Here is an 18,859-nt window from a genome sequence, read left to right on the forward strand (position 1 = left end):
AGTTCGGATATCAGATAATCCTAAAAAGTAGGATGGGTTAGGTGTTACAAAAAATGGGGGAATACTGTGTCTCACCATTGGCTGTCTCACCCCCGATCCCCGGAGACCCCGCACCCAGGAGATCCTACCGCAGTGGTACACACCCAGGTTCTGGAACCAAAGGCAATGGCCGTGCCCTGGCTACCTGAGAGGGATCCCCAGGGACTAGTAGGTGAGACATCCTTTGGTTTTTTACAGGTGTGCTTGACCCTTAACAACTGCTGAAAAGTGGACGCCTAAGAGGTCAAAATGTTTGTCCCTCAGGATAACCGCCCCATTACAGACCATAGGCTTCATTTTCACAGACCTCTTCCCTAGGACACACTATCACAGCGGACTTCACAGTGTTGATCTTCAGATGCAGATCATTCATGAAATGGAATAAACATTAATCCGTTTCTGAAGAGCCATTGGTGTTCTGGCAATCAAAACCATATTGTCAGCGTAGGCTAGTGTAGGAAAACCCCTACCACCCACCCTCAGTCAGCCTGAGACTCCACCAAGGCATCATGTAAACAGTTAATGCACAACGTGAAAGGCACAGGCCAGGACACAGCCCTGGCGGACCCCCACAGCAAACTCAAAGCAGGCAGTGCATTGCCCCTCAGGCCCACTTCGCAAACAAGCATGGTTTCCACTGTGTATTTCCCGCAACACTGTCAGGATCACCATTGGGCGCTTCATGGACCCTAGCACGGGCCACAACTTCGACCTGTTCACTTTATCAAAATCTGTGTGGAAGTGCAGGAATGCAAGATAGCCTCGCCCCTAAATAAAATACAAATTAGACACCAATAGGTGCACATTCAGTGCCTGTTCCATAGTGCCCACGCCTGGTCTAAAACCAAGTTTTATATCGGACAGAATAGACTGTTCCAACAGCCAAGTCTCAATATGCCCCAGTACCACTCTTCCAAGATTTTAAAAGCAATGTCAAGCAGGAAGATGGCTCTATACGAAAGTGCGCTTGGAAGGTCGTCTTTTTTAAAGATTGGAACAATTATGGCAGATTTCAGGGAGGTAGGTAATGGGCAGTCTCCAAAAAGGCATTAAATGCCATGTTATGTTATGTTATGTTATGTTATGTTATGTTATGTTAAAGGATATTTATACTGAGCACTATCACCACCGGAGTGGTCCCCTGGCACTCTGGCGGACCTGAAAGGGTAAGAGGGTGGGGTGGATTAGTAGGGCTGAGCGGGATAAGAGCAAGAAAGCTGTGATGTGCTGTTGCCAAAATCTGTGCGGTTAACATCGTTTGTTAAGCTTAAGTGTGATTTTCTGTTGGTTGCCGTCATGTGCTGTTGTGCGAGATGATGTGTGGTTTGTTTTGTTGTTGCAGTGTAGTGAAGTGCGTGCAGTTCGTTGTACTTGAACGAATGGCTGTGTTTGGTTTGAGTATGAGAGGTGTATGCAGAGGGGTGAGATTTTTAGTAGGGTTGGTAAATGGCATCACTATCTAGATGTGTCGTATGCTAAACTTCCCAATTCTATCTAGATGCAACTCATGCTAATCTTCACAGTTCTATGATGTGATGCATGCTAATTTCTAAAATTCTATCTAGATGTGATGCATGCTAATCTCCAAAATTCTATCTAGATGTGAGTCAAGCTAATCTCCACAATTCTATCTAGATGTGATTCAAGATTATCTTCACAATTCACAGTTCACAGGCCAAAGGACAAGTGAAAAACCATGTGGCACAGCCACGTTTGGACACTAGCCACAGGTAGTAGCCAAACACAAGCTAATCTTCACAATTCTGTCTAGATGTGACGCAATGCTAATCTTCACAATTCTGTCTAGATGTGACGCAATGCTAATCTTCACAATTCTGTCTACTTATGATGCAATACTAATCTTTACAATTCTGTCTAGATGTGACAGAGGCTAATCTTCACAATTCTGTGTATATGTGACGCAGTGCTAATCTTCACAATTCTGTCTAGATATGACACAATGCTAATCTTCACAATTCTGTCTAGATGTGACCGAGGCTAATCTTCATAATTCTGTCTAGATGTGACACAATGCTAATCTTCACAATTCTGTCTAGATGTGACCGAGGCTAATCTTCATAATTCTGTCTAGATGTGACGCAATGCTAATCTTCACAATTCTGTCTAGATATGACACAATATCTGAGTGTGACGCATGGCTAAACTTAACCTGGACAGAGTGTGAACGCCTAAATTGGAGGCACAACAGTAAATAACGCCACTGCACGGTTGGTACACAGCAGTGATAGGGGTATTCTTTACTAGCTGGCTTATTTTGGTATGCTATGTTGTGCAGATAATAAGAGAGGCAGGGATTTTTGGAATACAGTGATTGCTGTACTCCCCACCCAGAACACACTTATCTTCTCAGTCGCTGCTGGTTGAGGGCTGGCTACTGGCTTCTCAGGCGAACATGGGGCAACACGGTCTGGAGCTGCTTCTTTGGGAGTTGCCCTTTGCTTGAGGCCCTTAGCCGATGGGACTGCACGGACAGTGGGCTGCCTAGGGGGTGTGGCTAAGAGCCTACCTCTTGGAGGGAAACAGGCAATCATGAGCACAAGGTAGGGGGATGGAGAGGGCATGGGAGAGGTCACTGGTGCAGCAAAATAATTGGAAAAAGGCAGCAAAGCAGGGGAATGGATGACATGAAAATGTGCAGGGGTAGGCAGGGTCTAGTTAACACAGTTAAGAATGGTTCCCAAATGTCACCCTGGTCATGAAAAAGGTCTGCTGCAATGGCATCCAGGCCAGGAGCGCAGTTACTTGCTTGCTAATGGCCATGGATACCTCCTCAAGAGTGAAGCGCAATGAAGAACTAGGGTTCAAGCGCGGGAAAGGAGGGTTTATACCATCGAGCAAGCTAGAGTAGTGCTCCACCCATGCCTGTGCATCCACATGAGTTTCCCTTGTCCTATCTGCAATCGTATAAACCAGCCCCCCATTCACAAATTCCCCAAATTCTTTTTAATCATAGGTGCAAACAGCTTCCAATAAACCTGCCCGTGCTTCCTCATCCAGCTCAATGTTCCTATTTAACACAACCACACGAAACCTTCTCGCCTGAATGATGTGACTTTTGGAGCGGGCTGGGGATTTTAAAGCCACCAAAAGCAATTTTTGGGCCAGACACACAGGCTTCATTAAACCAACCTTTCTTATTGGATCTCCCTTTCCTCTTACTTTTCCAAACAAAACCTTTTGAAAAAGCACCCATCAATTCCACAAAACTAGTTGCTACATGTAAAACATTACGAAGGGAAAGAAAGCACCCAGGCACACCTAAATCGACTAGAGAGTAGAGTGTATATAGATAGAACCTTTCGAAGGTTCGGAGGATATTTAAAGTGTTTTTTAGGTGCGGGGGAGAAAAGTTCAACCTTGGCATCTAGGTTGGATATCAAAGAACAAAAAGTGGTCTCCCCAAAATCCATAAGAGCAGAATGGACCCACCACTGAGGCCGATCGTTGCAGGAACAGAAAGCATTTTTCATCCCCTGGCTGTATACCTTGATACAGCACTCCAACCTCTGATTCAAAAAACAGAAACATACCTGAAAGACACTACTCATTTTTTACAAAATCTCAAAAAACTTAACTTGGATGAAGCTAACCTACTACTCTTTACAATTGATGTAAGTAGTTTATATACCTCAATCCCACTCAACCAAGGAATTGATGCTCTGGAATGGTTCCTTCTAAAACATGGTGAAGTCAATATACATAAAGTTTTTGCAATAGAACTCATTAATATTATTCTCTTTAACAATTACTTTAGATTCAACGGACAATTCTTTTTGCAAACCTCAGGAACCTCAATGGGGTCATCAGTGGCACCCTCCTATGCTAATATATGTATGTATTTTTGTTAACATACTTATGTCCTGGCCAATGCAATGTGGAAAGACAAGATCAAAAGTTGGTTTAGATACATTGACGATGTGTTTGGTATATGGAAAGGTACGGAATCAGAACTCCTGTTATTCTGGGAACATCTTAGCCAATGTAATGACAGAATCAAGTTTACAATGGACATAGGCAAACCCTCAGTGAATTTTCTGGATGTCACCATTGAGATCACCAATGCGGGACTTAAGACACAGATCTACAGGAAACTGACTGATGTGAATAGCACCTTACATTTTCAAAGCTTCCATCCTAACTATTTAAAAGAAAATTTACCTTACAGCCAACTTCTCAGAGTCAAATGAATTACTTCAGAAGTCAACAAACTACAGGAGGAGTATACCATCATGAAATCTAGATTCAAAGATAGGTGCTTCTCAGTGGACCTCATTGATAAAGCCATACGTAGAACAGAATTACAGAGTCGTGAGGACCTTCTAGACCCGAAAGTTTAGAATGAAAAAACAGACTTTATTCACTCATTGAAATATTTCAGCCAGAGTTTTCAAATAAAGAGGATTATTCACAAAAATTGGGATATCATCAAGACAGACCTTCAATTGAACAACCTCTTTCCAGAACCACCTATGCTGGCATACAAGAGGGGCAAAAACTTTCGTGACAAACTGACCAAAGCAGAAAAACACAAACCCACCAATCAAACTTTTCTGAATAAACCTAAAAAGGGCACCTATCCATGCCTTAACTGCCAACATTGCTCTAACGTGACAAAAGGTGATCATATTCGACATGGAAACACTGGCAAGAAAATACCATTGAAACAATATGCAACTTGTGATTCTAAAAATGTGATTTATGCTCTACGCTGCCCTTGTGGGAAATATTATGTTGGAAAATCGACCAGAAAGGCTAAGGAAAGATGGACGGAGCACAAATCCAACATCCATACTAAAAATATCAAATCACCAGTATACAGACACTTTAGAGACCATCAACATACAGTGGCACAAATGAGAATGGTAATACTAGAGGTTCTACACCCACTCCCTAAAGGAGGAGATATATAGAAACTATTATCACAGAGGGAACTCTTTTGGATACATTGCCTTGATTCACTCTCCCCTTTGGGTATGAACGAAGACTATTACCTGGGCCCTTACCTATGAAATATGTATTTGGTATAAAGTTGTTCACAAGTCCACATCACAGACTATGTGCCATTTCATGTGATCTATGTGTATACTTGGTTTCATTGCCCTTTTAAAATGTTTTTCTCTACCTGTAATGTACATATATATTTTTTCTTGCTGTATCTTGTCATGCTACATCATGTCTCATGGATCTCGGATCCATTTTTTTACATATAGAAAAAAGATTGTACGTCCCTATGGGGAGAGGTGATTACTAGGACTGACGGTTTCTAATTTAGGGCTGTTAGACTCCTATGCACCTTTTAGTCTTCCATAATTGGTATCCTTTTGCCGCTCCTTATCCTTATTTTTATTTTGAGTCTAATCAGGGAATTGACTCGCTCTGTTTTTTCGATCCTCTTATCTGGTCCTAAGTATTGTAGGACTCATATCCATATTTACATTTTGCTTACTATTTCACGCACACGTGTTGTGACTCGGTGTGTTTACCTTTTCTTTCCCTTACACTACCGCGCATGCTCGGGTGTGTCGTCAGACCTATGACGCTCATGATTAATGATGGCTGGCTCTATCTTGCATCGTGCGCATTCGCGTATAGCATTTTTCTGCCATGCATGCACTCGTACGCGTCATCACTTAACTCAGGTACTTAAGAAGGACTACCAGTAGTGTGACACATCCTCCACCGGCGGGATGTGTTCCACCATGGCTCTTTCGCCCGTATTTTCTTCCAAATGATGTAAGTATTTTGGAGATACTCGCTGACTATCTTGTCCTACTTTTTCCTCTTCCTTAAGATATATTTAGTTTTTTGCTATCTTTTGACTTTCAGCCTTGAGTACTGGAGGAAGGTTCTCTTAGAAAAATCGGATTTCGTCTCCTGAGTATATACTCCATGGGACACTGAATGGTTTTTGGATGTAAGTGTAGGCATAAGTCATCTGATGTATAACCCCACTAGTTATCATAGTAGATTTTTGACTCTGGATATATTATCTTTTTCTTAGCACAGCTTTCTACTGGATAGCGGACTGATTGCCCCTGAAAACGTACAGTTTGTCAGCTTATCGTAGATACCCACTCGTAGTGGTAAGTGGCGCCTTGTTAGGTGGCATCTAATTCCTGACCTTACTCTCTGAATTATCTTACATTTGACTAAGTGAACTCATCCTAGATCATTGATTTTGACAAGTGTTGATGATTACATTTAGTAGTGATATATACATTCTGTATCAGTTGACTCTACAAATTTCAAAAGGAGTGTGATTTCTTCTAAGTAAATACATCTATGTTGGTCTATTTGTTGATTTGAAATTATGCTTTGTTTACATTGAAGATTAACTATATGAACATGTACCCTTTTCTATTTTTTCTAGATATTTAATGAATTGTGATATTGCCCCTGAAGAAGAGTGACAACTCGAAACGCGTTGGGCTTAACATTGTATAATAAAAAACTACGATTGTTTTTATTTAAAAATTGTGAGATGGTATTTCTTTACACTATCTTACATATTGAACTGTTGATTGCTAAGAAATTGAGCAAAAATGTTTATATGAACCTCTATATATACTTGATATATATTTGATTTATACTTTATCAAACGATTGATCTTCTCTACAGATAATAGATAGTGTGCAGGGGACGGAAGTTCCTAAAAACCCTTTAGGAACAACCACATTTTGTTACATGTAAAACATTGCCAGGACTATCTAAAATAGACATAATACATGGGCGTTGCTCAGCCAGAATTTTGTGATGTAAAATAGAATCCACAATTCTAGCGCAGCTGATTCTCCTATTCGGCATCAAATCAACCTCAGCTAGGTTAGGAAATATGGTAACTGCTTTCATTTTCTTACCTGCAATCCACAAATGTTTGAGGCTGATAGGTTGAGGATCATTACATGGATTGCCCACTACTTCAATTTTCAAACTCCTGTCCCACATTTGCACTTAAAGACAGAAAATGTCATTAGTGGTGGATCTCTGATGATTTTTCAAAAGTGGGGTGACCCGGGATGTCAGGGAGGATGCATCAATTTATTGCGCGCATACCCACTGAAATGCCTCGAGAAAATTGAAGGCCTTTAGCACACACATCCTGCATCTTTGGTTTGGGGATTTTAAACGTCATATCCTCAGGGGATCAAAAAGTTCATCCTGTGGGCCCACGCCCCATTTTGAGGTTAAAATCTCCCCCCAACAGGAAACTGGTGTTACTGTATGCCCTCAACACCAATTGCTCTTCTATAAAAGTTTCAAGGTTCGGTAGCCTGTTTACCTCAGCCTTTTGCGGACTGTTGTAAAAATTAAGAACTGCTACTGATCCCCCATTACGGAGTGATAACAGCAACATTTTCAAATAGTCCTTGTTGGACCTAATAACCTTCACTTTGAAATGAAATGAAACCTTTATCAGGATTGCTAGACCACCAAAACACCTACCCCTTCTAGCCATTTTTCTTGCAGAAGTACCACCTCATTGGTCTTCACAAAATTCAATATATCTGGATTTGCAAGTTTCCCCTTAGACCCAGCAATATTCCACACAAAAAAAACATGCCACAGAAGATTTGTCCTTTTGCTGTGCCACATTTCCCGCCACTTCAACATTTGGGATGTTAAGACCATTATACTGGGGATGGCGAGGGGCCCACCTGTCAGTCAATCTCCTCAATTGTGGAGACCAAAACCCCTTGTTCAGTGGCTTCCATACTTCCTACTTTCTTAGTTGAGAGATCAGCCAAAGATCTGGTCTCCGGATTCAGGATGGGGCACTTATTTGGGTCTGTCAGAGTGATCCCAAGGGTAGCCCTTGTCTTGCAAATACCCCTGTTGAACACTGATGAATCAGAGATTGGCTTAGGTCGTCCCCCAGAGTTTGGATAGAAGAAAGAAGGAAGAAAGCCAGTGGCACCAGCTTACTAAATAATTTGTTGCCATTTGGTTTAAGACCTCTTGATAGATTTGAATTTTTCAAATACTGGAGCAGTGATTGGTCTGCAAAAGAAACTTCTATTTAGTCACCATTGACTGATTTTTCTGTTGGCCCAGATATTTTGCTAGACCTTTTTAGTCAGATGGCTTCTGAACTGACTATTCTGGACTCCGGGCACAGTGCTTTAATTGTACCAATGTTTAAAAAGGGAACAAAATGTTCCCAAAAGGTTACAGGCCTCACAAAGGGGAAATTGGACTCCAGGATAGAGGCTTTTATCGATCCGATGAAGCTCATTCAGCCCAAATATAGTTACTTTTTTTGTTTTGTTTATTGTGCATTAGCTAAAAAAGAGAAACATGACTTTTTACACAAATTGAAAAAATAATAAAAGGATATTTCAAGATCATAAAATTAAAACATTAATTAACTAATTCCTGCAAAAATATAAAACAAAAAAAGTGACTCCAACTATTATGTATGGCCTGGAGTTATTACCAATTAAGATCAGGAATATGGCTCAATGTTTTTGGGGGGGAAACTTGCCGTACAGTTTTGGGTCTCCCCCCTCTTTGCCGATTGGAGCTATCCGCTTAGAGTTGGGGCAAAATTCTTTGTGGTTTACCTATGCATGGGATACATTGCTCCTCTAAGCTAAGAGTAAAGAGATGATTCCCTGTTCTCTAAGTTGGGGGAAGTTCATCGTTTAGACTTGACTATTTCCTTGAAAGAGTTTATGACATCTTGTCAAAGTTTTCTAGTGTAGGCGGGAACTGATTTGGAATCTCACATCTTGTTAACGATGAGAGATAAGAGAGTGGTATTTGATAGAAAATAGAGAAATCTTTAGCAACTTAAAGCTCTTTAAAGAGTATATACATTTCTTCCCAAGTCTCTGATGACCTGTGTGTTAAAATCTCCTTCTCGCGACCACAGAATGTGTTTTTTAAGATTTAGGTGCACTTGTCTTCCCTCATTAGAAGTGGTTGTGCCTCAACCAGGTCTTCCTCAAGATAGGTGTATCTGTCAACCTTTGTAAAACAGATAAAATGGCAGCACTTTGCCATCTAATCCTAGAATGTACGTTTTTATTACAAAGAATAATATTTTACTTTGAAATATTCATTCACACAGCTTCAGCGGTGATTTCGGAAAACCTGTGGGGGCATCAGATGAGTGATAATAAATTATCCCTGTCAATTGCACTATTTGCTTTTTCAAAGGAGATATTTCCTGAAATAGGTAATATTCCTTGTTTAGCTGATTTTCTGCTGAGCCTACAGAACTGATTTCTTTTAAATTAGGGATTTGAGTTAGCTATTTTCATAATAGTTTTTGTATGCTCTGTGTTAGTAGAATTGTTATTTAATATAAATTCTTAATTTGCACGTTGGCACTTCACCAATACAAAATGCTCCTATCTAACATTTATTGCATGAATTAAGAATTGTTAGTTTCTTTGTTAAATTTGTTAGATTATAATTCGGATTGTCAGTATGGGATTTGAATGGTGTATTTTGTGTTTCTATCTTAATAGTGTTTATACCCCTTTTTAATGATATTATGAGTTTAAATTGTATTCCATATGTTTCCTTGATTTCTCCTCTTGGTAGCTGATTTAAGTGTCACAAATGGGCTGTTTGAACAAACTGTCGGTGCATTATAAAAATGTTGCGCGTGCACTATTTTTAAGCACTTTATGTGAATTTCATGTTCTAAGATTATGAATTCAATTGTTTGAATCTGTGATTTTGCAATGTTCTTTTATGAATTTGCTAGTTTTAGTTGGTAATATTTTAGATCCTTGGTACTGTGGTTCTTTGAACATTTTGAATTGTGAAAGGTTTCAATTATAAACCATAACACAATAAATAAATACAAATATGCAATTTGCTCTGAAATATTTGTGAGGTCAGGTTAACGTGACATAAAGTTTCCACATTACCATGACAGATTCACATTGACACAGTTAAATACAATCTTATTCCAATTTCCACATCGGCCACAAAAATGTCCCATGCCAGTTTCAGCATTGCCTCCAGAAAATTGGCATGTCGGTATCAACAGTGTCAAGCTATTCTTGTCCATACTAGACACCCTGGTGGATACATACAAGCCATGTACTCTTCCAACAACCTCACAAGTAGCAAAAGAGAGATTAAGCACAAACATACATACACCCATTCCCCACACAATGCCATCTAAATTATCTTGACCAGTGGTGGATTGGCCAACTTGACAGGGGTTCGGCTTCTCTCCGTGGTCTCTTGGTAGAATGAGCAACAGGCAGAGAAATGAGGTGCCAAACACTGCTCTTCCTTGGTCTTCCTTCCTGAGCTTACCATCACAAGGTCATGGCCTTGATACAGCTTCACTGCAGGAGAAGCACAGATGCAGTTATGTGCGCAACCTGGCTGTAATGCTGGTGCACACCACAAGACCTGTGTGGCCTAAAAGGGGCATGAAACACTGTGTATAAGGGCAGACAAATAAGTTACTTACCTGTGGTAACGGTTGTTTCTCCCACGTATTCATCATCTTTTCATAATATCTCTCCAGCTTCAGCTGCTTTGGAAAACAGTGGGCGCTGTGTGCTGTCTGGTTGTGTCGCTGCCTCTCGAGGGCCTCCGTTCGATTGACGATATCATCATTAGGATAAGTAGCGCACGCAGCGCCCCTTGGCTTCAGTTCTGCTTTTCCCCTTCGTAGAGGAATTACTAGCCATATCATAGACCGTAGGCTCCAAGAAAGCATAAAGTGTAAAGACACGTAAATTCTATGGTGGGGTCAGCTGGGAGGGGCCATGAGGAATACGTGGGAGGAATAGCCAATCGAAAGAACTTTACCACGGGTAAGTAACTTTTTCTTCGAATGTATTGTGTCTGCCCACGTATTCCACATCTTTTGATAGCCTCCCAAAGCAGTAATAATTTTGGTGGTGGCAGTAAGAATTTATTTTGATTCTTAAACGTTACCTTCGACAGAAAGAAGGACGGCCTTCCCAAATTATCGTTCTTGACTGGGAGATAATCCAGGCAGTAATGTTTCACAAAAGTGATATAAAAACTGAGAGCCCTTTTTGGGTCCAGTCTATGTAACCTCTCCTCCTCCTTTCCAGGAAGAGGAGGCGGGTAGAAAGTTGGCAAAATGATTTTTTGTGACAAGTGGAAGTCTGAGACTACGTTTGGTAGAAAAGAAGGTTTAACTCTGAGAACAACTTTGCCCTTAAGGAAAATAATATAAGGGAGTTTACAAGAAAGTGCTTGCAACTCGATTACCTTGCGGGCTGACGTTAGTGCAAATAGTAAGACAGTCTTTAAAGTTAATAGTCTTAATGGACATGAATGCATTGGTTCAAATGGATGGAATGCATGTTAGAAATTGTAACAACAGATTGAGATCCCATATAGGGACTTGAAATGGAATTGGTGGAAATACATTAGTAAGGCCTTTCAGAAATTGAATAATCAGAGGGATTTTAAAATATGATGATGTCTCCTCTGAAGAGCGCTTGAAAATTGAAAGTGCTGCCAGATAACCCTTAATTGTTCCAATCTGGAGCCCCAGATTTGCTAAATGGAACAAAAAAGATAACGCCATAGGTGCATCACGGATCCACATTCTTATCTCTGCACCAGATGCTGAACTTGTAACAACGGCAGCAGTACAAAGATTTTGTTGCCGGCCTCCTGGCCGAAAGCAACATTTCCATTAAGGCATCCGGGAGGTCCCAATCCTTATATCTCAGCCTCTCAGAAGCCATGCTTGAAGGTTGAGTGTCTTGACCTCTAGATGGAGAACCTGACCCTCTTCTTGTGGGAGACGGCCCTCTCTTTGAAGAAGACGTATTGGAGGGAAGATGGACATGTTCAGAAGGTCTGGGTACCACGTCCTCCTGGCCCAAACCGGAGCAATTAGGAAAATGGATTTCCCAAACGTTCTCAACCTCCTGATCATGCGAGGAATGATTGGTACTGGAGGGAATGCGTACAGGAGTGGAAATTCCCAGTCCATTACGAATGCATCCCCTAGAGCTCCTCTGTCATGACCCACAGAACGCGCCCCTTCTGGACTTCCTGGTCCTTATCGCGATGGGGCTTGTATTCCTTGTTTCTTCCAACATGGCCGTATCACATGACACGCCTCGCACCAGCCTTCACGGCGGACGTTGTACGTCCCATAAATGTGCCACGCCCCTGCGGCCCCGCGCGTCTCAATGCTATTGCGAAGTAGCGACCAGACGTGTGCTCCGTAGCTCGCAGTATTGTATCCTTTGCTTCTTCCAGCTTACCCCATCCTAGTCCCTTTCCTTCCTTTCTTGGTTCCTGGACTCGTGCGCTTGTTGCGCACCCTGTTACTTTCACAGACTCCTGGATTCCTGCATCCCGGAAGCTTGAACGCACGCTGGAGTCGGAAGAGACTCGTGCAGCTTTATTCAAGACTTGATCAGTTCGCAAGAAGGCATCGACCAAGAAATCCAGCAAAGATCGAACTCAGGTGAGAAGGGGGGAACTCCTTGACATCCTCTTTTGGGGAATTCCCTGGAGCAGTACAGCTCGCACTTCCGGTTGACACCAATCGCAAACAGATCCACTTGAGGGGTTCCCCAAAGAGTGAAGATCTCTTGAACGACTTCCTGAGCTAGTTCCCACTCGTGGGAGACTGTGCTCTACCTGCTCAGAGCGTCTGCTGCCGTGTTCTCCTCCCAGGCTCAGTGAACTGCCGATAGGGAGACTCCTTCTTGAATTGCCCAGAACCAGAGCTGCATTGCCTCTCTGCACAGTGGTAGTGACCCTACACCTCCTCTCATGTTGAGGTAATACATGGCCACCCTGTTGTCCATCATTATCAGGACATTCTTTCCCCGTACAGAGGGCAGAAAGGCCTTTAGCGCTAGTCTGATTGCCCTCAGCTGTAAAAGGTAGATGTGTAGTTTGGGCTATGGCGGAGACCAACGGCCGCTGATTGTCAAATTGTTGGCATGGGCTCCCTACCCTGTGAGTGAGGAATCCGTGACTACTGTTATATCCGGCCATGGTTGCTAAAAGGGTTCTCCCTTCAGAATGTTGTCCTTGGAGGCCCACCACAGAAGGTACTGTGTGACTCTGGTTGGAACCTGAATTAAGTCTGACATCATGCCTGGGAATTGGAACAACTGCGTCCTGAGAGCCCATTGAAGAGATCTCATTCTCAGGTGAGCCTCTGGCAACAGGAAAATGCAGGATGCCATGAGGCAGAACAACCTCAAAGGCCTAGAGACACTGGGCCTTCTGGAATTTGGTGGCCATCAGCAGAATGTGTTGATCCCTCACTCGGGTGGCGAGGATTTCCCTGAGGTTGCATCCAGGACGGCTCTGATAAATTGGAGTCTTTGTGACGGTATCATGTGAGACTTCTTGAAATTGAGGGAAAAGCCCACTCTGTGGAGGGAGTGGCAGGTGATGCTGAGATGTTTCAGGAACCTGTTCAGGGGGAACAGGGCCTGAACAGCCAATCGTCCAGGTAGGAGTAGACGTGAATCCTTCCTCTCCAGAGACTCGCTGCCACCACTGCCATCAACTTTGTGAAAACCCTTGGGCGGAGGTCAGCCCAAATAGCAGAACTCAATTGACAATGAGATCTGGCAACCGCAAATCTCAGGTACTTTCTGTACTTGAATGATAGGCACATGAAAGTAAGCATGTCTTGGAGTTGGAAGGCCTGAAGGATCAGAGAAAGGGTAACCATCTTAAACTTGTCCTTCCAGAGGAACTTGCTCAATCCTCTGACCTTTTTGGGAATTAGAAACTACGGGAGTACAACCCTTGTTCCTCTCCGTCACAGGTACTGGTTCTATTGCACCTTTCTCGATCAGGGTCAGAATTTGCTGTACAAGGAACAGATCTGGAATTTTGAAAGAGTTGTTCCTCATGGATGATCCTGAGGCCTTTTTAGAAAAGGAAGGCAGTAACCCTGGGCTACCATTTCCAGTGTCCAAGCATCTGAAGTAATGCCCCGCCATTCCTGCAGATGCAGACAGTCTCCCTTCCATTGCAGCCTTGTGGGCTAAGGCCTCAGCAAGGTTTTAAGGTGGCTGAAGCAGTGGCTGAGGGTAAAGTTGCTGTTGCATTGGCTGATTTAGTACCTGTCCCTCGTCCACCACGAGGGAATCTTCTTTGGCCTATATGACTGGCCTGTCCTCTCTCTCTTCCAAATGTGGAGTAGAATCAAAAGGACCCAAGATGATGAACCTGGGTAAGAATGTGAGGCTGTCTAATAGCAGCACTGAGAGACTTAGCCGCCGCTTTTGAGGTCTGCAACTTTTCCAGACTTTCATCAGCCTTTCTGCCAAATAGCCTCAAGCCGTCAAAAGGCATATTGAGGAGTCTAGATTGTAAATCCGTTGGAAATCCAGACTTCCTCAGCCACGCAAAACCTGCGTAGCACGGTACTAGTTGGCATGGATCTGCTAATGCTATCTGCAGTATCCAGACCTGACTAGAGGCATTCACACATTGCCTCCTTACCATCTTTGACAATAGCCAGGAAGCCGTCTCTTTCTTCTCCTTCTGGGATATGGTCAGCAGCCATAGCTAAGCAGTCTCAAAGGGAAAACGTAAGTGTTGACAAGGCACAGGTAGCATTAGCTGATTTCAAGGCCATACTTCCAGCCATAAATATTTTTCGTGCCCAAGAATCCACTCGCTTGTCATCCCTATCAGGAGGGATTGTAGGGTATGCAGATTGCTTTGTGGATGTGGCTGCTTGAACCAATAAACTCTCTAGCATCGGATGTTTTGCCAAATATTCTGGCACACTGCTCGATTACCTATATTTTCTTAAGAAGTTTTTGTTTACTGCTGTTGCAGTTTCTGGTGTTTCCAATTAGATGTAACCCTTTTTTGGATGGCAATGTGAAATGGTAATATTGGATCCTTCTGGGGACCTTGATCCAATATATAAGTCAAATCATCCTGCTTAAATGGTGGTGCAGGCCTACTCCAACCCACACATTCTACCACCTTGCTCATCAGTTGTCTATATGAGGCATCAGCATGGTCAGTAGGGTCTGGCTTCCCAAAATCTAATTCTGGAGAAGTATCTACTCCACTGGCTGTCTACAAGTTTTCATATAAGTCTTTAATTCTAGATTGTTCAGAAATTAATTCATCTGGCACATTTCGGGTACCAAATTGTAAGCCCAAAGGTGGTGTATTATCATCTGAAGTCTCATGGTCTTCATAAATTGAAGTTAAAGATTTAAGGAAATCCTTTCTTGGTAAGGGTTTGAAAATCTTATCCTGTGCTATTGGGGTCTTCGACAACTTAATCATTAACAATGACAATGACAATGACTTCGATGTTAACAGTGCCATAGACTTTGACTGTGTCGGAGTCGACTTAGACAATGGCATTGATGATGTCGACAAGATTGATATCATTGCTGTCGGAGTTGCCGACTTCTTCTTCCTCTTTGAAGGAGCCTTTGAAAGACTAGACTCTTGACTTGTCGAAATCCTCCACGATTTCTCATTGGATCGAGATTTAGATGGTTCTCGAAGATTTTTATAATTTCTTAACAAAATGTATCCCATTTGGCTGGGGAGTCGGATTTGGTTGGACATTTGATTACCTCAGAGGAGGAATCCCTGGAGGTCGAAGGTGACCTGTAATGTTGTTTCTTTGTCTTCTGGAAGAGGACGAAGAATGACGTGATCTACTTCTTGATCGAGATATTTTTGATATTTTCTGTAAAGGAGAATCTCTCGACTCTTCAGACATTCTTTTTTTCTAAGTCTTCAAAGGAGACTTCGAAGGGAGCCTACCCACCACCAATTTACCCATACGCTCTCTTAGAGCCTTGTCGGTCATCGCCTGAAAGGAGCTACACTCGGACGTACAATGTTCAGTCCAGTGACACCACAGGCATATGCAGTGGGGGTCAGTGATCAACATTTTCGACCCACTATATTGGCACTTCTTCAAGCCCGTCTTAGGCTTTGATGGAGCTGACTGTTAAGATGTTTTCGATTTCAAAAATATTTGATGAAGTTCAGTGAAGAACAGGAGCGTGCTGTAATTCTTCGAAGCAAAAGCGCAGAAAAACGGAAATAAAGCCAAAGGGCGCTGCGTGTGCTACTTATACTAATGATGACATCGACAGTCGAACAGAGGCCCTTGAGGGACATCGACACGACCAAACAGCACACAGCGCCCTCTGTCGAGAAAATGTTTTTTGAAACTGGAGAGACATTATCAAAAGATGAGGAATACGTGGGAGGACACAATCCATTCGAAATATAGTTTGCGTGTTGGTTTGTGCTGGTGCACAATTGTGCTGTTTAACAGATGCCCACAATCCATCTGTGTCTATCCATAAACACAGTGCTGCCTGGGCACCAAAAAGAGGGCTGCTCAGATTGTGGGAACCCCCATCTGCTCTCAGACTGGACACTACTCACTGTGAGTGAGCCACTTATTTTATTATCCTACTCACTGCATTCGCACACACACACACACACACAATTTGGCACATAGCAACCACATCCTGCCTCTATAGGTGGAACTTTCTCGAACTTACCAAAAATATCACTTATACTAATACCCTTAGCACATTAGACATGCCACCTTTACGAAAGTTAAATCTCTCCCACCTAAGACATCGGTTTTCACAAGTGACACATGCTCATTTCTCATTTCAAGATGTCGCTTCTTCACAATAGTACATTTTCTTTCCACAGAAGTAAAACAATGGCAGGTCCTACACCCGGCAGTCCCAATCCATTTCACACCTCAAACACCCTTATGCCCAATCATTACTGCAAGTGGGCCACTAAATATAATTGCCAGACCATTTCCTATTGCTGGAAGGCCAAAGCAGGTCTCCCTCTCCATTGCTGCCAGGACTCAACTCTAGTACTGGCAGGATCTCTCCCCACCACTGGTGGGTTATTCGCCACTGTGATAAACTCACTCTTTGCATCAGGCAGCTAACTTACCTAGGCAGTTGTGTCCATCATGTGCAAGACGAAATCCATCGTAGCAGATACAGCGGTAGTTCCCAGGGATGTTGACACAGTCATGCACGCAGCCAGCATCATCTTCACGGTCACACTCATCAACATCTGCATAAAATGTAAAAGAGAGTGTGAGGTAAATGTCAAATTACCAAGAAATGTTTAACAGTACTGTATTATATGAAGGAAGAAGCATGTTGGGGTTGGAGGTAAATACGTTATAATGCAAGTCAAAGGGAAGGAAGGTCAAAAGGAAGAGGTATAAAGACAGTCCTACACATGAAACACTTATCACTAACAGTCATTGGATGGTCTTAATTAAGACCGGGATAAAGTGTGACTCGATAAGCTATAAATCATGACTGAACCTGGAATGTGGAAGGCATATAGAATCGTATCTAAGGATGTGGGAAAGAGTGCCACACTAATGTACCTGGAACATCATTAATTATATTTGAAACATTTTGTTGAGTATGGTTCTTTTTTGGGCAGGCCCTTTAAAGCTGGACAGAAAGTCGAAAGTATGACTAAAATCAAAACATCAAAATGACAAATGTGTAAATTCAGCAGGACACTGTTAGGTTTTATAATTAATCTTTGTAAAGTGCAGTGTTTGCCATTTGTGTTGCCTTATGGTGCTCCCTTGGAGATATATAATGTATACAACTAGTAACGGTATACAGTGTTAATAACGAATTAACAATCAAACATAAATAACCAAGACATTTTGGATTTTATGTTAAAAGTATATTTGGGAGGGTGGGTTAAGGGATTAAAACGGGTGGGGAGGTTGTTGGTGTGGGGTAATAAAGATAGGGAACAGTGGATGTGGGGACACCCCACCAAAATGAAAAAAATAAAAATTAGACATTTGCTCGTTGTTTCAAATTCGTTATAAAAGGAATGTGTTGGGAATACATGAGGGACATATACACAAGAATGTCCTTCTATTTGCCATTGTTGTTTTTAGCATGCTCATTTGAATGATCACATCTATGCTTTTTTCAGGTGTATGCACCTTGTCGTTCCTTTGATCTTGTATGGGTACTTTAGAGGTCAGAGTTGCTAAGTACATCTAGCGCACATATCCACAGTCTTGCTGACAACCAAGCACAATAAGTGGTTCTGTTAATTGTGTTGCTAACAAACTAGGATACACAACTATCAGTTGAGGCAAAAGAACCGAGCAGAAGAACTGAGCTCTCATGTACTGAATGTTTCTAACACCACCACCACCACAGACTTAACGGAATGTGGCACGATCATTTTCAGAGCTGAATCTTGCATTACCCATTGACAGAATGCAATTATTATGAAGTAACAATTTCTTTCCCAGAAAGTTTTCGTCAGTGGCTTCTGCAGAGTAAAATGTGTACAATGCGCAGTTTACCAGAGCATCCGGTTAAGGGAAATTAGAAATCAATTTGAGCGTTGTCTTGAAAAGAATGTTGGGCTTGCCAGTGGAAGCAGAGGCTTGTTATCTGAGAAACTTTGTATCAAATTGTATGACGGTTAGCGAATTCTTAGAGGTGGCAAGCCATCGATAGCAATAACCTTGGCAGGACACTACTGGCCAGATTGACGGAGTTGAGGAAAAATTAAAGGTGGATCCTTGTGACGGTGCATGCATGAGTTGCAAGGTCAGAGAGGCTATATTGAGAACAGCTGCTCTGCAAACTGAGATTTCTGTCAGGGGCACACAATTTCATTTTCCTGTGAATTAAGCTTTGAGACATTATAGAGGAGGATGAATGATCGATCTGCCAGCCACATTTAACAACATTTTTTGTGGTTAAAATGTATTTAGTTATAAGATCCCATGCCTCTCTGGAAAGTTTGAATAGACCCAATATAGCCATTACCTTAA

The 18,859-nt window shown here is 42.3% G+C and overlaps 1 protein-coding gene across 7 annotated transcripts in view; it reads right to left on the bottom strand.

Moving 5' to 3' along the window:
* Positions 1-18,859, bottom strand: part of SCUBE3 (signal peptide, CUB domain and EGF like domain containing 3) — a 785,923-nt gene that overhangs the window by 497,750 nt on the left and 269,314 nt on the right. For all 7 annotated transcript variants that reach the window (XM_069633481.1, XM_069633476.1, XM_069633480.1 and 4 more), the window contains exon 3: positions 16,975-17,100. In XM_069633481.1, the coding sequence (XP_069489582.1) occupies positions 16,975-17,100 (126 nt within the window). The remainder of the gene's footprint in view (positions 1-16,974; positions 17,101-18,859) is intronic.

The sequence above is a fragment of the Ambystoma mexicanum genome, chromosome 13, assembly GCF_040938575.1.
Source record: "Ambystoma mexicanum isolate Mex_15411 chromosome 13, UKY_AmexF1_1, whole genome shotgun sequence".
NCBI classification, from domain to species: Eukaryota; Metazoa; Chordata; class Amphibia; order Caudata; family Ambystomatidae; genus Ambystoma; species Ambystoma mexicanum.